The 21,523-nt window shown below is 55.2% G+C and overlaps 1 protein-coding gene across 5 annotated transcripts in view; it reads right to left on the reverse strand.

The window, feature by feature from the left end:
• The window catches only part of ANO1 (anoctamin 1), a 195,119-nt gene that overhangs the window by 82,730 nt on the left and 90,866 nt on the right, over nucleotides 1-21,523 (reverse strand). For 4 of the 5 annotated variants that reach the window (XM_025356116.1, XM_025356120.1, XM_025356118.1 and 1 more), the window contains one exon: nucleotides 15,641-15,973. In XM_025356116.1, the coding sequence (XP_025211901.1) occupies nucleotides 15,641-15,973 (333 nt within the window). Of the gene's footprint in view, nucleotides 1-15,640; nucleotides 15,974-18,060; nucleotides 18,322-21,523 lie in introns of those variants that run through there. The other variant, XR_003115595.1, reaches the window with a different exon arrangement.

The raw sequence follows: 21,523 nt of genomic DNA on the forward strand, positions 1-21,523 counted from the left end.
GAGAAGGAAGGTTCTGGGTCAGGGTGGGTGGATCTGTGTGGAAAACTACCTTGATCTTCAGATACCGCTACAATTTATTGAGCAGCTACTGTGTATGGCTGCTTTCACCGCGACCTCATTCCACGTTGACAACACTTTGAGGTGCATCTACAATCCCCTTTTAGCAGAAGGTGGGAGGAAGTACAGGGGGCTATGGGAGCTCCCCCAGGTCACACAGGAACCTTTAAGAGCCAGGAGGGTTTAGAGGAGGATCCCCGGGGGGTACAGACTCCAAAACACCAGGGAAGTTTTCAGGAGGGTTTAGCCGAGGGCCCCCAGAGTGGCCCAGGCCACAAAAGAGGACCTTTCAGGACGCAGAGCCCAGGCCCCTCGGCCTCCACCTGGGATCACTCAGGGACCTGTGGGTGCCTGAGCAGTGCCGAGGAGGGGATGGCTGAAGATGGTCCCTACTCTGGGCATCTTCCCCTGTGGGTCAGGGCCATACCTCTGCCTGCCTCGGGTCCACGTCCCGGGTTCCCTTCTATCTGCACTGACTTGATCCTAAAGAGAATGGGCAGCCTGGTGCACGGGCTCGAAGGCAGGCCTGAGTTCAAGTCCAGCGCCCTCCCTAAACAGCTGCAAGCTTGGCCAAGTCACCTCTCTTTGGTCCTCAATGTCAACAGTGAACAGCAGAGAGTCACCGAGCGCTGGCTGGCGAGGATGCGGCATAAGCTAGGGGCCTCATGAGAAATGACTCCATCAATCTCCATGGCCAGCTTGATGGGAAAGGCCGCCTTTACAGATGGGAACACTGAGGCTGGCGGAGATGAAGTCACTACAAACACAGGCTGCACTCAAACACAGGCAGCCCTGCCCGGACTCCCCACTCTTAATCGGGGATCAGGTGCAAAGATGCCCCCAACGTCTCAAGCTTTCCCTCTCCCCTCTGGATTTCGCATTTAAGAGAGTCCCTTTACCAAAGGAGCAGCATGTATGCGGCCGCAACGTATTTCCCCATCAAAGACACATGTCACATCCATCGGCCTTCCTGTCACCCTGAGACCACCCAGCTGCCCGGGGTGCTGACACAACAAGAAGCAAAACGGTGCCGAGTCCTCCTGAGCCAGAGCTGCCTAAGGGCAGTGGGGTCCTTGGTCCCCCGGGGCTTGGGGGTCAGACCGGGGCTTCCAGACTGAAGTCCCATCCACCTCTCCTTTCCACAATTCTGAGACTTAAAGGAAGGGATGGGAAGTCTTGGCAAAAAGGCAGACGGAAGGAAGAGCGAGTGCCGGCTGGGACCTCATCCATCCCCTCTGGGTGCAGAGCGACCAGGTGCAGGCTCAGGGCCTGACCTGGGTTCTGGACCCCTTGAGCATTTGACACAAGTACATAGGTTCGTTGTAGCTTGTTGACAAAAAGCAATGAAGCCAGAGTCACTTGGGGATGAGTTTTTGTTTGTTTGTTTTGTTTTTAATCATTTTTTGTTTTTTTGAGATGGAGTCTCACTCTTGTTGCCCAGGCTGGAGTGCAGTGGCGCGATCTCAACTCACTGCAACCTCCGCCTCCTGGGTTCAAGCGATTCTCCTACCTCAGTCTCCCGAGTAGCTGGGATTACAGGTGTGCACCACCATGCCTGGCTAATTTCTGTATTTTTAGTAGAGATGGGATTTCACCATGTTGGCCAGGCTGGTCTGGAACTCCTGACCTCAGGCGATCAGCCTGCCTCGGCCTCCCAAAGTGTACTTGGGGATGAGTTTTAAGAAAACAAAATCTGGCCGGGCGCGGTGGCTCAAGCCTGTAATCCCAGCACTTTGGGAGGCCGAGATGGGTAGATCACGAAGTCAGGAGATTGAGACCATTCTGGCTAACATGGTGAAACCCCGTTTCTACTAAAAAATACAAAAAACTAGCCGGGCGTGGTGGCGGGCGCCTGTAGTCCCAGCTACTCGGGAGGCTGAGGCAGGAGAATGGTGTAAACCCGGGAGACGGAGCTTGCAGTGAGCTGAGATCTGGACACTGCACTCCAGACTGGGCGACAGAGCCAGACTCCATCTCAAAAAAAAAAAAAAGAAAACAAAATCTGAAGTGGGTCAAGTCAATGTACTCAGTGAGAGCCTTGGTGGAAGCCTGTGAATGCGACGGTCCCGGGGACCTGGGCGAAGCTTCCAGGTCCAGCAGAGAGAGTTAAACGCAGGGCCCCGGCACCTCAGGTGACCCACCGAGGAAGGGAGACCCTCCTTGACGCCCCAGCTTCATCCCATGCTTCTTCCTGATCCGACAGAAAAGCAAATGGCCATGGGGTGAATCCTGTCTTGTCGCTCCTCCTGAAGCCCACCCACGGTGGTTTATGCTGATGGTGAGGCCTCCGGCTGCATCCACGAGGCCTGCCCTACGCCATCCTCTCCCCAGCACCGCCACTCAGGTCTCTTCTGTGCTGCCCTGCTGCCCACGGCAGGCTCAGAGCAGTCGCTTTGCACATATTTATAGAATGAACGAACGAAGGGCAATAATACAGTAATAGTAATAGTAATGTTGACAGAGGCTGACATCCACTCAATGTCAGTTATGCGCCGGTCCCTGCTGCATGCATTCCATGCATATTAACTCATTTCGTCCTCACCGCAAGCCTGTGAGGCAGGTCCCATCATCATCCTCATTTCACAGCTGGGAAAACTGAGGCCCTGAGGTGTGTGCCATGCTGGCCATTGTGGGATCCTCCTGCAGCTGCTGTAACACGTGACCCCAAAGTGGGCAGCTTAAACTACAGAGGTTCATTCTCCTTCAGCTCTGGAGGCCTGAAGTCCACAGTCAAAGTGTCTCCAGGGCCGCGCTCCCTCCGAAGGCCCCAGGAGAGGATCCTTCCTGCCTCTCCCAGCTTCCAGGGGCTCTGGGTGTTCCCTGGCTGTGGCCACATCGCTCCAGCTGCTGGCTCCTCGGTGGCACGGTCTCCTCTCCTCACTAGGTCTCGAATCTCCCTCTGCCATTCTCTGCTATTGGATTTATGGCCCACCTTAAATCCAGGATGATCTCATCCAGAAATGTTTAACTTAATTCCCTCTGCGAAGACCCTTCTTCCAAACAAGGCCGCGTTCGCATGCTCCAGGAGCATGTGGCTCGGGGGCCACCGCTCAGCCCCTGCTCCCACCCTGAAGCTGTAGGTTGGGGTCCTGCAGGGCTTTGTGCAGGGGCCTGTCCCAGTGGTTAGGGGAGCTGTGCAGAAGCGTGGACCCAGGAGTGGGAGCCTGAGGCTGCTTCAGGGAGACAGCGGCCTGGGGACTCTTGTGGGGAGCCTAGGGCTGAAGGACATAAGGTGTGGGTTGAGAACTGATGATCTCAGCATGAACTGGAGGAGGCAGCACCAGGGGCTCTGGCAAGATGAGCCCACATCCTTCTGTGGCCCTCGAGGGGCAGATTGAGTGGGCACCGTGCTTAGAGGCCTGGGACGGCGTGGCCTGGGCTGGAATCCTGCCCTGCCCCCGTGTGGTTTCCACAAAGTGACTTAACCTCTCTGAGCCTGCATTTCCTCATCGCAAACTGGGTATTACAAGACCTGTTTCCCAGCAGGGGAGCCTCCGGTGCTCTCAGCAGCCCTGGTCCAGCTGAGCCCCAGCCTGCGTAAGCACGGACTCCTTCGGCCAAGAAGCTCAAAGCCACCTCCTCAGTGCTGGGGAGCCACGGAGGGCACTGAGGCTGGAGAGGTGGTGGTCTTCCAGCCTGGTGACCCACAGGAACAGCACTGACTCCATGGGACACTTCTGAGTCAGGAGAAAAGGCAGCCCACGTGCGGGAGAGCCTGTCTGTTCCTGTTACAGACACAGATTTATTTCTGGGCTCTACTCGCTCACACGCAAAGACCCAAAATATATTCCTCTGAGTCCGTGAAGATTTCCGCATGGTGGTCAAGGAGCCAGTGCCTGCTGCTGGCCTCCCTGGGAAAACATGCACCCCTGTTTACGTGAGCAACGGGGTCTCTCCCAGGGAAACATCTGGTGAGATTCGGGAAAGGAGTCATGGGACCAGTTCGGCAAACACACATGTGGGATGTTTTAAGGCATGGTGCCCGGACTGACCACAGCCTGTCCCCGGCAGGAAGACACTGGGAGTGATAGCCGTGTCCCCTTCGCCCCCAGCCAGCGCCCTGAGGAGTGCATTCTGCCCCGACTCTGGGCCCTCTAGCTGGAGTCTTTAAGGTTCATGAACCTACTTGGCCAAGAGCCACAGCTGTGGGGGTGGTGAGGCCCCATCTGGCCAGACCATGGGGCTCTGCAAGGGGACAGAGTCAACCCCCCAGATAGCCCCCAACCAGAGGGGACAGAAGATGCTGACCTTAGCCCAGAGACTGACTATGCAGGCGGAAACCTCCCGCTGAACCCAGCCCCAAAGAACTCTGACCTTCCTGGAATCACTTGTGACATTTTCGTTTCAGAAGGAAGAAGAAAATCACAAACAGAAAGGACAAGCGAGTCCCCGTGGCGGATACACAGTGGGCAGGGATGCCCAGGGTTCCCCACTATAGTCCCCATGGCCCGAGGGCCTAGACCCTCAGTCCGCGCGGTGGCCCTGCGTGCTTCTATCATCCGATCACGGCCACGGACGGGACTCCCTGCAGGGGGAGCGTGGACTCGAAATTGCTAGAAGATTTGAAGGCTTGCACCCCTAAAGATCAGACCTGGGTGGTTTTCGGGTTGCCCTTGGCTTCCTAGGGGTTGAGCTTCCTTCCTCACCTACCGTGGTCCTCACAGGCTGCTCCACACCCTGGAGGGCACCACTCAGTATGGACGTCCAGCCCTCAGTCATGGGGTCGGGGTGCTGGAGGGCTGAAGCCTGAAGGTCAGAGGGCTACTGAGACGGGCCTCCCCAGACAGCACCTCCCATGTCAGGCAGGAACCGTGGGGTGTGTGTGCCGTGCACAGCGGTCCAGGCACCTCCTGTATCGGGCAGGAACCACGGGTGTGTGTGCCGTGCGCAGCGGTCCAGGCACCTCCTGTATCGGGCAGGAACCACGGGTGTGCGCTGTGCACAGCGGTCCAGGCACCTCCTGTATCGGGCAGGAACCACGGGTGTGTGCTGTGCATAGCGGTCCAGGCCGCTGGGTGCAGAGGAAAGCCCAGGAGCCTCATCATTGTTGGGGTTTGGGCCCCGAGGCCCTTGAGCACCCACAGAACACCTGGGCAAATCCCCATTTCCCTGTTCGCAGCTTCCTCAACTCCCAAAGAGGAGAACACCCAGCCCTTTGGGGAGCCGTGCGGCCGCATCAGGAAGGCACAGGCCTTTTCTGACCCTGTCTGTCCACGAGGACGCGGGGCTGCTGTGGTCTAATCCTTCTGCCGTCAGACTCAGGGGCAGACACCAGGACGCTTGGTGGCTGCCCCAAGGGGTTCACATTCTCTGCCATAAATAGGCTTTTGGGGCATGTGATGCCCAGCGCTGCATCCCTGGTCAGCCCTTCATGACCAGGCGAGTTTTCAGCAGCCCTGGCATCTGCCTGCCTCTCCCCATTGGCACCAGCTTCCAGCACGGATAGGAGCTGGAACACTGGGTCTGAAGCCAGGCTTATCTGTTTAGCTGACGGATGTGTCCCTAGGACGGGGAACAGCAGTGGCCACAGAGCAGGAGCTCAACGACATCCATCGAGTGAGGGAGAAGGCAGAGGGAAGGCTCCTGTCTTTATAAAGCGCCTACTCTGCGCCAGCCGAGGACAGTCCCGGCTTTCAGACTCCCACCCGCCTCCTCTCCGACCTTTTGGTAGCTATCGGTTTGTCCACTTCAGTAAATATGGACGAGGGGGCAGGGAAGGCCCAGAGCCCCTTGTCCCAGGCCCACGAACAGTAGACGTGGAGGGATTTCAGCCCGACCTTGACCCTGCAATGCTCACTCCTACCCTCCACCCACACGGCTCCGGAGGGCACGTGGGCAGGACGGGAGATGCTCTCAGTCCCTGGGCAGGGGTCTGCCTGGAGCAGTCATTGTCCGTGCCTGGCATTTCCCACCCCACAGTTACTGCTGAGCACATCCACGCTGCATAGGAAGACCTGGCTCCCCACGGCAGGGACACCGCGATGAAGCACAGTTGAGGGTTTGTCTCTGGAGCAAGCACACATCCCCCATTATCCTGACATGGTCTCCAGACTTGAAGTGAGCTGAGGACCCAAGGAACACAGCTCTGTGGATGGATCAGGCGCCATTGCTCTTTCCCGAGCATGGGGCAGGGAATGGGCTGGGGACATCTTTAACCCCAGTCCTCACCACGGGGTCTGGTCCTAGGCCTGCTAGGTGATGTCTTGGTCAAGAAATAAATGATAGCTAAGTCAGCAGAAATAGCATGTTCTCACTCATAGGTGGGAACTGAACAACGAGATCACTTGGACTCAGGAAGGGGAACATCACACACCGGGGCCTATCATGGGGAGGGGGGAGGGGGGAGGGATTGCATTGGGAGTTATACCTGATGCAAATGACGAGTTGATGGGTGCAGCAGACCAACATGGCACAAGTATACATATGTAACAAACCTGCACGTTATGCACATGTACCCTACAACTTAAAGTATAATAATAATAAATAAATTAAAAAAAAAAAAAAAAAAGAAATAGCGTTTCACATTCTTGCTTCTGTTGAAGGTGATAGATTACCCAGATCCACCCTTTACATAGTAAAGAATACACCACAAGAAAAGAAACAAGAAATTCAATGACCTAAAACAGCAGTCCCCAACCTTTTTGGCACCGGGGAGGACTGGTATCATGGAAGGCAATTTTTCCACAGGACAGTGCTGGGGGTGGGGGATGGTTTCAAGATAAAACTGTTCTACTCCTCAATTTTTTTTTTTTTTAAAGACAGAGTCTCGCTCTGTCACCCAGGTTGGAGTGCAGTGGCATAATGTTCATTCACTGCAACCTTCGATTCCCAGGTTCCAGCAATTCTCCTGCCTCAACCTCCCGAGTAGCTGGGACTACAGGCGAGTGCCACCACACCCAGCTAATTTTTGTATTTTTAGTAGAGATGGGGTTTCACCATGTTGGTTAGGCTGGTCTCGTACTCCTGACCTCAGGTGATCCTCCCACCTCTGCCTCCCAAAGTGGTGGGATTACAGGCGTGAGCCACCCCTCCCGGCCTAAACGGTTCCACCTCTGATCATCAGGCATTAGATTCTCACAAGGAGCACACAATCTAGATCTCTCGCATGTGCTGTTCATAACAGGGTTTGAGCTCCCATGAGAATGTAACATTGTCACTGCTGATCCGACAGGAGGCGGAGCTCAGGAAGGAATGCTCGCTTGCCCACCACTCACCTCCTGCTGTGGGGTCGGGCTCCTAAAAGGCCACGGACCTATATGGGTGCCCAGCAGAGCAGGAGGAGAGAAAGGGAAGGAAAAGGAGGACTGGAACCCACCCTGAGAAGCTCTGGTCCCTACAGCCATGGCACCTGTGAAGACCTGGGCACCTCAGACTGCGGCTTTGGTTCGAGGTGGCTCTCATCTGTAACGCTGCAAACCTTTCTGGACAAGGTCACCTTTATCCCAGGCTTTGGGAAACCCCACAGATTATAAAAGGTCAATGACTAGCAGACAAACGAACCAAATCCGCCCCCACCAGGACAAGAGACAGCCCCGGGAGAAGAACCAGCTGAAGTGACCGAGATAGAAATCGGCCCACTCAGCTTGGGATTAGCAAAGGATGAGCTGGGTAATAAATCAGCTATGCTTACCTCGTTTAAAGACATAAATCTCAAGATAGAAAAGATCTGCAAAGGACAGGAAACTATTAAAACATGACATAGCTGACTTGGAAAGGAACCAAATAGAACTCCTAGAAATAAAAAAAGATCATAAAAAGAATTACAAACTCAACAGACATGTTGGGAAATGCTCAACCCCTCCAAAGACAAGAAGGCACGTGGGGCTGGTACAGGAAGATGCTGGTGAGGGGCTCCGGCGGGGGCAAGGGGAGCCCTGATTTGCAGCATCTGCCAATTTCCATGGTGTAAATACCCCACCGTGGCCTATTTCAAGGCAGCTACGGGTAACAGCCAGCTTGCGGAATTCCAGAAGGACATGACTCCAGCACACCATGGGCCTGGACACAGATGAGGAGCTCAGAACTGCAGCCAGAATGGCAAAGATTTCACCCCAGCAGCCTGGGATGCCTCCCGGCAGAGCTGTGCAATGATGGTCTTGGGGTCACTTTAAAAACATGAATTTAAAAAAATGTCCAGAATTCTCTCTCCTTCCTTCCTTCCTTCCTTCCTTCCTTCCTTCCTTCCTTCCTTCCTTCCTTCCTTCCTTTCTTCCTTCTTTCCTTCCTTCTTTTCTTTTCTTTCCTTCCTTCCTTCCTTCCTTCCTTCCTTCCTTCCTTCCTTCCTTCCTTCTCTCTCTCTCTCTCTCTCTCTCTTTCTACAGAGTCTCACTCTGTCACCCAGGCTGAAGTGCAGTGGCATGATCTCGACTCACTGCAACCTCCACCTCCTGGGTTCAAGCAATTCTCTTGCCTCAGCCTCCTGAGTAGCTGGGACTACAGGCACCGGCCACCACACTCGGCTAATTTTTGTATTTTTAATACAGATGGGGTTTCGCCGTGTGGCCAGGCTGGTCTCGAACTCCTGACCTGAGGTAATCCACCCACCTCGGCCTCCCAAAGTGCTGGGATTACAGGTGTGAGCCATGGCGCCCAGCCCAGAATTCACTTTAAAAGAAATATGTTTCCATGAAACTAAGACAAGCCTAAAGAAAATCAGGCAGTGATAAAAGTCATCCAGTCTGTTTTGGGCCTCAGCTGAAGACTGGGGAGGCATAAAATCTTTAGGGACCAAAGAAGTCTGTAGCAGTGGAATCAAGAACAGAGCAATAGCTTCAGGAGTAGACTAGAGGTTCCTAACATCCCTTTGTGCAAGAGGCCCATTCTTCCTCCCCTGGGGGAGAACGGGGACTGCAAGTTTTAGTGCAAAGAGTCTCTGGGTGAGGTTAGGGGCCACGTTCAAAGGCCACTCTCAGTTCAGCATGGAATTTCTGCCCCACCTACTCATGGTTCTGGTAGGGGTGGGGAGCTGACAAGTCTCATGAGCATGTTCGTTGCTTTTATTTGTGCTGAGGAGCTGGGATTAGACCTGACACTCCTCAAATTCCAGGCCCCCACCCCCGATTCTCAAATCTGTGAGGGCCTCTCCCCAGTCCCTGCCAGTGCCCAGGGCCCTGCGGACAATGAATGCAGCCCCAGGACTGCCTCCCACACCTGCCCACATCCACAAGGCCTCCATGGGAAATGGCAAGAAAAGGCTGCCCCTCCCTGTCCTGAGGCCATGGCAACCCTGCCACCACCCTCCCTGCATATGGAGGCCCTTCTCTTCCAAGGGGGACTTGTGGTTCCCCTCTGGCAGGAGCAGGGCCAGGCCCTGGGAGCGGTGAGGAGTGGGCTGTGCCCCAGGCCTGCGGGTAAGGGGAGTTCACAGCCAACGCCAGCCAGCTCTGTCCCTGTGTGGGCTCGAGGATTAACTCTCTTAACCCTCACCCACCACTCCACAAGAAAGGGCACGCGACCACCTCCATTTTACAGATGGGGACGTTGAGACCCAGAGAGGTGAAGCCACCTGCCCAGGGTTGCTCAGCCAGGAAGTGGTTGAGTTGGGTCCACATCCGCATACTGGGCTCTCAGAGGGGTTGGGTGGGGTCTGAACTCGCACTTGGAGCTCAGAGGCCGCGTCTCCACCACCCACGCATCCAGCCCTGGGCTTTGTCTGAAAGCAGCAGCCCTTCTCCCATGGATCTGCCCTCACTTGCTTTTCAAAAGCAGCATCCATGAAGATGGTGAACAGATGTTGCTGCGGGGACGGCCCCACCCGCTACGGGGATGCATGCAGAGAACCAGCGGTGAGCCAGCGGGGTGCAGACTTGAGCCCTGGGCAGCGGCATGAAAGCAAACAGCCTTTTATAGGGGTCCAGTGTCCACGGCCTTCTCAGGATCTACCAAAGCCTGGGTCAGGTTCAACATCAGGGCAGTGCAGGCCTCAGCCGCCCCCCAGCACACACAGCCAAGAGTTTAGTGTGTGGCGTTCTCTGCAATGACCCCATGGACATAAATAACGTCCAGCAGGCTTTGAGGCTGGACTTCAAAAAGGCTAATGGGTCTTAGTTGCAAGAAAACAAAAAGGCTAATGGGTCTTAGTTGCAAGAAAACATGTTGGCCACAATCTTCTTTTGTCCTTTTAATGGGAAGCTAGGAACCCTGGAAGCTGACCCCATGGCTGTCAAAGAGGGAGAGAGAGAAGGGGAGGGAGAGGGAAAGAGATGGAGAGAGAGGGAGGGAGAAGGAGAGAGACAGAGAGAGGGAGAGAGGAGAGAAAAAGTGAGAGAGGGGTAGAGAAAAAGTGAAAAAGAGGGAAGTGGGGAGAGAGAGAGAGAGACAGAGAGGGGAAGAAAGAGGAGAGAGAGAAGTGAGAGAAAGGGAATGAGAGAGAGGGAGAGGAGACAGACGGGAGAGAGAGACATAGAGAGGAAAACAGAAAGAACTACAGAGAGACAGAGGGAGAGAGAGAGACAGAGATAAGTGAGAGACAGAGAGAGAGGGAGGTAGAGATGAAAAAGAGGTGAGGAGGAGAGAGACAGAAAGAGAGAGAGGGAGACCGAGAGGGAGAGAGAGAAGGAGGGAGAGATGGAGCAAGAGGGAGGGAGAGGGGAGAGACTCCTGAAGCCCTGGTCCCCTGCCTCAGGGCCCTTCTCTGTTCCTGCCTTTTCCTGCCCTGCAGTGCTGTCCTGGGGTCTCTGAGCCCCTCCTGGAAACCCACTTTGAAGGCCACCCTGTGGATCTAAGTGCCCGTGCCTTCTTGACCCACCCCCGGGTCTCTCTTTGGGACTTGGTTCCATCCTCCGCAGGCTCTTGGCTCTCTGGAGCCGGCGCTGGGGTCTGGGTCTGGGGTCACCCCGGGGTACCACACGGTGCTCCAGGGGCTCATGTGGACGCTGGGGGTCTTGCTCTGGGGAGGCCTCTCCTGGCTTCTGCAAAAGATGCTTCCCACACTCCTCACACCTCAGAGCATGGTCTGGGCAGGACCAGAGCCTCGGCCACCCCAGGTGCTGGGTCCCCCAGACCGGCTGAGCCAGAGCCTGCATTTTGACAAGACCCCCAGGGGTTCCTGTGCACATCCTGGGCCCTGCAGTGAGGCAGACCAGGTCAAGGCTGGAGCCTGTCACTCTCCCAGACCATCGGCCTGCCCTGGCCCTCAGTCATGACCCTGCCCCATGCTGCTACCTGGGTGCTCCAGCCTGCCCCGTCCAAGGCAGCCCACTCCAGGATTACCTGCCCAGTGCAGCATCTCAGCTACTGGAGTGGGCTGAATGGTGTCCCCTACAAAGATATGTTCAAGTCCTAACTCCTGGCACCTATCAGTGTGATCTCACTTGGAAACAGGGTCTTTGCAGATGTAACTGAGTTAAGATAAAGTCGTAGGGGTGGGCCCCAAATAGAATGACTGGCGTCCTGACAAGAAGAGGACACACAACAGAGACACACAACAGAGAGGGCCGAGTGACCAAAGAGGCTGAGATTAGAGTGATGCGGCCACCAGCCAAGGAACACCTGGAGACCCAGGAGCTGGGAGAAGCAGGGAGGGTCCTCCCCTGGAGCCTTAGAGGGAGCACGGCCCTGCCGGTACCTTGAGTGTGGACTTCTCTCCTCCAAAGCTACGACAGCATCCATCTGTGTTGTTGTAAGCCCCCAACCTGTGGCCTTTAGTTATGGCAGGTGCAGGGCATGACACAGCTGTTATCCGATCTCCAAGAACTGGCCCCGTTGTGCACTCAGCCAAGCCCGTCCTTCAGGTCATCATGAGATGTCTCGACACAATGAACCTCCCGACTCAGTGAGGAGGCACGCGTGGGGGGTTGGGGTTGCTCACACCTGTGCAGCACACTTTGCCCAGGAGCGACGCAGTGTGTCACACCCATTGGCACCTTAGGAACAGAGGCCAGGTCACACCTGCACAGCTGGTGACCTCCATAAGGCTGCCTGTCCTGGCCGCAGCAGATGGTCCCAGAGGTGGCTGGCACTCTCCCCAGGGGACCCTCTTGCTCATCTGTCCTCCTTTCTCTCCCTCCAGGTCCTCTTCTCCCTCTGCCTGCTCATCCAGCCTTCAGTGCAGGGATTCGCAACTGGGGGCGGTTGTGTCCCCCACGTACACTGGCAATGTCGGGGGACATTTCTGGTTTGTTTCACAACTCGGGGAGGGAGGTGCTACTGGCCAGGTAGAGGCCGGGGCTGCTGTTAAATATCACCTGCTTCAAAGCAACCAGTCTTAATTTTGGGGGTGGAGGTCATAGGGCGTGTGAGTATCTGATAGACTCTGTGGATTTTTCTCCCCAGGAAAGCTCACATAAGCCCTGAAGTTTGCTTTCAGTTGGGTAAGATTGTACAACTGGACTCTCTTGGAGGTGATCTTATTTCCCAAATTGCAAACCCTTTGCTCCTTGTCATCTGAGCACCCCTCCGGGAAAGGTTCATTCCCAAGAGTCGCTCATCCCCCTGAAATGAATACGGCAGCAGCTCTGTCTGCTAACCACGCTGGCAGGGGCCCACACACACCTCAGACGCTGCGTGTGCCCAAGCAACCTTTTAATAGACTCTGGCTCTGCCCCTCTCCAGGAGAGCAGGGAAAGCAACAGGCCACCCAAACCATGGCTCCTTCCAACAGCTCTAGGGGCTGGTGCAGCTCAGATGAGAGCTGCAGGGTTACCAGGAGGCCCTCAGGAAACAGTTTATGATTTGAGAGGCCCCAGCAGGGATGCGGGAACATCTCAACTTCAGCCCTTGGCAAACCTGAAAGGACGCGTCTACCCCACAATCATGGTTTCATCTTAAACACGGCCAGATCAACTGCTGAAAAGTCTCTTGTAGCTCTCGAGCCAAATCACCAATGAAAAGCTGGGGTCGTTTCACTGGTTAAAAACTAGATCATTTTGGTGACAGTAACCAATGTTACTGTCCAAAGTCATGATAGAGAATATAAAACGTTTAAAAAGATACTTATGGGATAGTATTTAACGAGACTTGGAAAGGGTCTTTTCTCGCCCCTCTTGCTGCTTCAGTATGAACAATAATATGTGATACAATATCAGCCAAGCATCTGCCATAGGCCAGACTCTGACTTAAGCACTTCACAAAGGTTACTTATGATAACTCAGTGATGCAAATACTCTTGCTATCTCCATTTTACAAATGGGGAGACTGAGGCCTAGCTTTTCCATCGGGATAAGTGGAAGGTCAGGGATCTGGCAGAAGTCAGGCAGAATTACCAGGCCCCAGAAGTTCCCGTTGAGTGTCAGATCTCAAAGTTGTAGTCAGGAAAGAATGACAGGGATGGAGGGTAAAATCCCCTGGGGAGGGGCCGGGTGCGGTGGCTCACGCCTGTAATCCCAGCACTTTGGGAGACTGAGGCGGGCGAATCACAAGGTCAGGAGATCGAGACCATCCTGGCTAACAGGGTGAAACCCTGTCTCTGCTAAAAATACAAAAAATTAGCCAGGCGTGGTGGCGGGCGCCTGTGGTCCCAGCTACTCGGGAGGCTGAGGCAGGAGAATGGCGCGAACCCGGGAGGCGGAGCTTGCAGTGAGCTGAGATCACGCCACGGCACTCTAGTTTGGGTGACACAGCGAGACTCTGCCTCAAAAAAAAAGAGAAAGAAAGAAAAAGAAATCCCCTGGGGAACAGATGACACAAGAACCACGAAACTCAAAATCCATGCATACACGTGTAACAAACCCGCACGTCGTCCACATGTACCCTAGAGCATAAAGTATAATAATAATAAAAAAAGAAAATCCAGCTCTCTCAGCCTCAGCTCCCAGAGAGTGGCCCCGGCCGCCACTTCCCTGGTCTCTTATGCCCCTGATGGAGCCGATTCCTTCCTCCAGTTATAAGTTGACATGTTGAAACCAACTCTGTAGCTGAAACCAACCCTGTATAGTGGCCGCATTGTTCTGAAAGCCACAGGGCTGGAGGGCAGGACCATGAGAAAACCCAGCAGGAATCCACTGCTCACCTCTTCCAAGTGTCTAAGACAAAGGCAGGGAGGGAGAAAGTCTCTGAATCCTTGTCAGGATCAAATCTCGGCTTCCTGATCACCAAAACTTGTAAGCCTCCTTCCTCCCCTGCCCTCGAAACCCCAAAGGGACCCGCCTGGGTGGCCGAACTCACAGTCTCCTGACGGCTTGCCAGACCTCGGGAAGGCAAAAGGAGACTTAGACAGATGACCCAGGTTAAACAAGACCCTTTGACTCACTAGGCCAAGGTCCGGGCAGGCCCCACGGAACATGTTCAATTGTTTTTAAGGAAAGCGATATCTACTTGTCACAAAACAGAGACGGTTCCACTCCTGGTTCCCTACTTAACTTGCTTTTTGGTCTAAATACTCCGAGGACATTCTTATCACTGGACCAAAAGCATTTGTGATTTAAAGGCACGGTGGTGCCTGTGGATGGAACAGCAAACCAATGCCAACATTCATTTTCAGCATTCACAGGGGACTCCATGGTTTCTAAGTTAACCGGCCGACTACTTTTTCTGTTTTCGATGTGCTTTAGAGACTTCCCTGATTCTTGGGTCATTCGCACAGTGATGGCTCTGCAGGCTGGGGCCCTTCCCCCAATATTCATGGAAGAAAGGGCTCCTGTGCACAGAGAGGTTAAGATGTCAGCCGGGGAGCACACAGCAGCCAGCAGAGCCGCTGAAGGAAGCACCGCTGTGCCAGGGCTGCTAAAGTCATTCTCTCTGCACATAGCTGCACCCTTGGCACCTCAGCGGCCAGGCAGCCAGGCGCGCGAGGTGGCTCGACCTCTTGTTCTCTCTAGAAATCTTTCTCCTAGGAAGATTGGTAGGCTTTGCTAGGGAGCGGGGCTTCAGAGCACAGCGTTACCGAGCCACGGACTTCAGAGCACCAGGGACTCCCAGGGCTCAGCCGGACCCACTCCTCACTCTACGGATAAGAAACTGAGGCCCAGAGAAGGGCCGACGCCATCCAGGAAGACTCCCAGGAGAGCTTTGTCCTCCCTCCCCCTGATCGGGCAAATCTTCCCAGGAAAGCAGCTGACCAGAAGCAGGCAACGCTCTACCCTGAAGGTCATGGCTGTGAAGGGCAGACCCTCTCCCAGAGCAGATGTGGCCAGAGGAGCAGGTCGGGACCCCCAAGGCTATTCAAAAGCAATTTCTACCCCGCCTTAACAAGAGCGACGTTTTTGTCTGCCCCATCTATCTTCTTTTTTTTTGAGACAGAGTCTTGCTCTGTCGCCAGGCTGGAGTGCAGTGGTGTGATCTCTGCTCACTGCAACCTCCGCCTCCCAGGTTCAAGCGATTCTCCTGCCTCAGCCTCCCAAGTAGGGGGGCCACAGACTCATGCTACCACGCCCGGCTAATTTTTGTATTTTTGGTAGAGATGGGGTTTCACCATGTTGGCCAGGATGGCCTCGATCTCTTGACTTCGTGATCCACCCGCCTCGGCCTCCCAAAGTACTGGGATTAAGGTGTGAGCCACCACGCCCAGCCTGTCTGCCCCTTCTTTAAGAACAGACTAAAGCTAAAACAAGACACCGGCATCGCACCCTCTGACGATGAAAGCGGCCGCCGCCCGCTGCCCCCACGCAGCCCACCCCCACAAGCCAGCGCGCAGTGAGATAGTTACGTCCTCGTCCCGTTCCAGCTCCAGGCCCGCCTCCAGGAGGTTGCCCTCATACTCCTCCCTGCGGAAGCGCTTGTCATCCTCGTGGTAGTCCATCGGGGGCTCGGCCGAGCCCGTGTCCAGCGGTGCCCCCTTGCCCGGCAGGGGGTGGTCCTGCTTGACGCTGCGAGCCCCAGAGGTGGTGTCACTGTGCTGCACCCTCCTGACCAGGGTCCGGCTGCCCGAGGACCTCTTGTGATGGTACACCAGGATGTAGTCCACCTTGCGCCGGCCGTCTCTGAAGTACAGGCCATACTTGCACTCGGCATCAGGGTCCACGGATAAGGAGTTCAGCAGCTAAGGGTGGAAGCAAAGGCACCCATTCACCATTGAGCTGCTGCTGATGGGCCTTTGGAGCGTGCGCTGCTCCCTTCGTCCACTCATTCAACAAACACTCACTCATTCAACAAACACTCCCTGAGCGCCCTCCACGGGCCAGGCGCTGTCCTAGGGGCTGAGATACACCTGGGAACACAGCAGAAGACCCTGTGTTCAGGGAGCTGACCTTCGAGAAGGAGGTATTCCCTGCTAATCGTTCATGAGGTCATGAGGGTGTCAAGCCATATATGGTCCCCCAGAAGCCCTCCTGGTCGATGAAACTAGACCAGGCTGGGTGTCAGGAACCTCCCTGGCTGCTTGCAAAAAACTATGGTACGGGATGGTTAATGGGCACAAAAAAATGAGAAAGAATAAGACCTAGTATTTGAGAGTACAACAGGGGACTATCATCAATAATAATTTAATTGTACATGGACAAGTAACTAAAGGAGCATAACTGGATTGCTTGTAATGCACAGGATAAATGCTTGCGGGGAGAGATACCCAATTTTCCATGAGGCGACTATTACGTATTGCATTACCTGTACCCAAATACCTCCTGTACCCCATAAATCTATACACCCACTATGTACCCACCCAAATTAAAAATTAAACGAACAAACAAAATATCCCCCAACAACAACAAAAGCTATGGCAAAAGCTACCAAGTGAATGAGGGCTCCCTACGTACATGGATGGGGCTGAGGCAGAGCTGAGCCCAGGTTCTGTGCGCGCAAATCTCCATCTCTGATGGCCAGCGCCAGAGGCAGTGCCATTCAAGGTGGTCACAGGGCCACTGACGAGCTGTGTGTCCAGAGGTGAGGCTTTCGCCGTCTTAGTCAGGGCTGTTCCCCAAACGGAGCCTGAGCGGAGGCCAGGGGTGCAAGTGTTTCACTTGGGAGGTGATCTCAGGTGCCAGAGTAGGGTGAAGGGGAGAGAGGCTGACAGGGGTGGGTTAAGGAGCGGCCACTGCTATGTGCAGCTGGGCTCCGTCCTGCTGGGGACCCTCGGAGTGACCTTGAAGGGCACACCCCACAGCCGGTACCCAGAGGGTGAGGAAGTTGGGTGATCACGCACCCACTCTGGCCCTTTCTTGGCTGGGGGTCACTCCTGGGATGTTAACGCCCCTGCACTTGCGCCTTCCCCTCACGAGGTCTTCAGTAGCACCTGCACGGTCGGTCACCTTTGGGTGCAGAGGACAGCGAGCCACTGGTATGGAATGGATGGGCACCGCTGGTGGGTGCCCTGGGGTGACCAAGGGGGCGGGGTTAGGGCTCCTACAGGGCCTGCCCCACCTCAGTTTCCTTATTTGATTGAAGGACTCTAGGGTGCCACAGGGGATCGCAGTGTGGAGCGGTTGGTTTAAAAACCAGATATTCCCACAGTGGCAATGTGACGGACCATGGCAAAAGCCAAGCCTGCATTGCTGGAATTCCCGAGGGGTTTGGCTGGTTATCAAGACAGACAGGTCCATCAGCAATCTGGGTTTCCGAAATAAGAAAAAATAAATAAAGCCATGCTGGATAGAGCCTAACCGGCAACTCCAAGCTGCTAATGGTCCACAGAGCTGCGCCTCATCCTCGAGCTGGTTTCCACCTCAGGTTCCTGTGGCTATGTGAGGACGCTCCCTACGGTACTATCAGTCCCCGGGGGGCATCATCCGAGAAGAGGGCCTCCCCGATGGACTGCAGGGACAGCGTGCTGCACCAGGCAGGGCCTGAGCACCCGTAGTCTTTGGACAGAGCTGCGCTTGGGCCTCGCTGGCCTGGTGGGTCTCCCCACATGGTCACCCGGAGCCCCTGGGCAGCTTCTGGCTGTACCATGGCTCTAAATGGCGGTGCACTGGTCGGGAAAAGGGGCAGGCAGAATCCCTTATTTGAGGCGGGTGGGCTGTATACAACCCAAACTGCATCAGGGAAGCCGGAGGGTAGAGCCCCTCACCAAATGGTCAGCACTACAGCGGGGGACGGGGGAAGGAAGGCCTCGAATGGAGGCTGTCCTTTTTAGTTGTAGGGGAAGGAGAGAGGAGGCTCTGGGCCAGGGCTGCTGGCTGGGGCCTGCCCCACCTTTCATAGGTGTTGATGTCAAGGGTCTAGACTCCTCCACCCCTGGTTAGGGGACAGGTGGGGCCATGTCCCTGGCACCTTGGCCTCTCTGGCCCTAGGATGCCTCTCCTGGAAACAGCATTGCTCACCGCCTGGGAGGGCCCGGTCAGCATCTGGTGCCGGCAGGAGGCTGAAACTAAGCAACTGACTTCTCTCTACAGTAACACAGGGCCCTGCTGTGCTGGTGGCCTTCAGGAGGACCTGGACTCAGTGTGCATGCCCCGCCCAGCTTGCCCTCTGTGACGAAGTCTGAGGGTGCTTAGTGGCTGGGACCACGCCCATGTGGGTGGGTGGCTTGGGAGGGCTCAGGGGGCAGGGTGGGGGAGGGCTGGCTTTTAAGGGCAGTGGGTTCCCATGCCCAGCCCCGTGAAGGACGGGGTTCATAGAAGACCCCAGTATCGCAAGTCTGCAGCCAGCACGGAGGGGCCTGCATTCCTTCTGCAGGAGAAGCATGAAAGAGCTATTCTTCTCAATGTGCCAAGGAGGAAAAAGGCCCAGCAGGGCAGGACAGCCCAGGTTACAGAGCAGGCGGGAGGCTGAGCTCAGCCTCAAGTCCCATCTGCACGCCCAAGGTGTGGGAGCCGCGACTCAGGGTGACGCTGTTTCTCAGCCCAGGTGTGTCATCTCACTGAGTCCCCACAAACTGACCCTATGAAGGGGTTACTATAGTTAGGTTTATTTGACCTGGAGGGAACTGAGGCTCCCACGGGTGAGCTGCCCAGCTCAGTGGCCCTGAATACCAGACTCCTGCTGGCTGACCCCAGTGCAGGGCTCTGTCTCTGGTGCTGAGGGGCACGGGGAGAGTGCAGCCATTTAGCGGGCCTCAGTTCTGTCCTGGGGCCTGAGGCAGCGGTTAAGCAGGGCCAGTACAGACCGCAGATAAGCACAGGCTAGTGGGGAGGTTTGGGCAACACCAGGCCACAGGTATGTCTGGGACAGTGTGGGGCAGCAGGTGAGGCCAGCCCGGGACAGGGCAGTGGCTTCATGGTAGACCCTGTAGTCAGCCAGACCTGGGTCTACATCTAGGCTTGGCCTCTCTCCAGCTGCAAGGCCTGGGGGAGGCTCTGGATACTCTGAGCCCCAGGGTCGGTTTCTGCTAAATGAGGAACGGCGGGAGGCTTCACCGAGGGGATGATGGTTTCTGCTAAGCTCAGCACACACTGGCCAGAACGTGCCGGGATGGACGCTCCATCTAATTCTGGGGCCAGGCGCCTGGGGCCATCCCTATCACCCCGATGGCCACCCAATGGCAGATATGCCTTTGCCTTAACATCTCAGGGAGGTCAGACAAGGGCAGGGTCACAAGGAGGTGGCGACTAAAGGTGCTTTTCTCTCCCCACAGCCGAGTGGGCAAAAGAGCCCAACCAGAAGCTGCTCTTGGAAGACGTAAGCCCATGCACAGGGAATGCGCCAGCGCCCAACAGGTGAATACGCGGTCTCGAGGGGTCGAAGGGCACACCTGCCTGAGTCCCAGGTGCACCTGAGAGCTTCGGCTATTCCTCCTCATCTCCTCCCCATACTGCCTTACCCAACCTCCTCTCCCCCTGCCCCAGGCCTTCTCCAGTCCCTCCTCCTTGCCTTTGCAGACACTGTGTCCCTCCCTGCATGACCTTTCTGTCCTTCTCAACCCTTTGTAATTCAACCTGGTTTTCAGGGCACGGGGCAAATCCAGCATCCTCTGGGATCTGAAAGTGGCCAGCCCCTCTGGCCTCTGCAGGTCTCTCTGTGCTGGGACTGTCTCTGAGCCATCTACCCGTAAGTTCTCAACTTGCAAATTAGCCCCAAACCTGGATGGCAGGACCCCAGAGGCCTGGCCAGGGACTGTCTAGAGATGTGTTAGAACACAGTTCCAACCTGACCTCAGTACACAGGGACTCAGAACCTAGTCGGGGCCCCATAAATCCCCCTGGTTGGCAGGGATAATGGTAATAGCAAACAAATCCTTAGAGAAAGGGAGGAAATTCACAGGGATCCCTTCAAGCCAGAAAGCATGGATTTATGCTAAGGAGTGGCCAAAAATCCTTTATCAGGGTGAAACAGGGAAGGTTACCAGGTTCAATACGAACCCCCATCATCTGTCCACTGGGGCCCTATCAAGGGGCACGCCTACCCTCAGGGGCCTGACAGTCTTTGGGGAGCAGAAACATCATCTAACTTCCCATGCACGGTGGAGGGAGAGACAGCACCAGGGCCTGATCAAGAGTGGGCATCCTCCTACCTGTGTTCAAACACCAGCTCTGCCACTAACCACCTGTGTGACCCTAGGCACACAGTTTCGTGTTTTTGTCTCTCCATATCCCTAAGACCTCCCTCATGTTATATGATCTCCCTCATGGGGTTGCTGGAAGGATGAATCCTTTATATCTTATAAAGAGTCTACAGCAGGGCCTAGCATAGAGTGAACCTTCAACAGAAGTTTGCTCTAATTGGGAACTGAGACACACGCACAAATAAAGAACTAGGGGAGGACAGGGGGAAAAAAATCTTGTGGCCAGAGTGGACCACAAGTGAAAGATGGTAGCAGTGCCAAATCCAGACTTTAAAAAGTTACAAAAGGAGCCGGATGTGATGCTGGGACCAGCAGGAGGCAGCACCAAACACAGGTGTGGGAATCCCAGGGCCTGACTCTGTCGCTGATTTGCTGTGTGGCTCTGGATAAGCTGCTTCGTCTGTTTAGGTATTAGTTTGTAAGGTGTGGGCTCTCTCCCGTCTATACTCTAAAGGGCTGGGAGGCTCCCAGGGTCTGGAGAGCAATCCTGAGCTGGGCTTGGAGAGAGTCAGGAGGTGAATGTACAACAAGGACCAGTGCGGTCGCCATGGTGGCGTGTGACTCTATGGTGTCCTTCCACGGAGCAGTGGAGGGGGTGCCTTTCTTGTGTAGAACGGGAGAAAAAAGGCAAAGATGTAATTGCAGTGGGAGGGATGTGGGTGAGACTTTGTGCATAACTTCCAAATTCGAAGGCCTGGGAAAGCTTCAGAACATTTCTGTTTCTGTATTCTTAAGAAGGGGGCTAGCAACCCCTCGGTGCGCTTTTGCTGAGGGCAAGGGGTTTCTCATTCATCTTTTCTTTTGAGACGAATTCTTGCTCTGTCGCCCAAGCTGGAGCGCAGTGGTGTGATCTCGGCTCACTACAACCTCCACCTTCTGGGTTCAAGCGATTCTTGTGCCTCAGCCTCCCAAGTAGCTGGGATTACACGTGTGTACCACCATGCCTGGTTAATTTCATAATTTCAATAGAGATGGGGGTTTCACCATGTTGGCCAGGCTGGTCTTGAACTCTAGACCTCAGGTGATCCGCCAGCCTTGGCCTCCCAAGGTGCTGGGATTAGAGGTGGGAGCCATGGCATCCAGCCCTCTTATTCGTCTTTTCGATGGTCGGCACTGAATATGCGGTTGCTGAATGAATGAATGCGGGCATGTATG

This window comes from Theropithecus gelada, chromosome 14 (assembly GCF_003255815.1).
Source record: "Theropithecus gelada isolate Dixy chromosome 14, Tgel_1.0, whole genome shotgun sequence".
NCBI classification, from domain to species: Eukaryota; Metazoa; Chordata; class Mammalia; order Primates; family Cercopithecidae; genus Theropithecus; species Theropithecus gelada.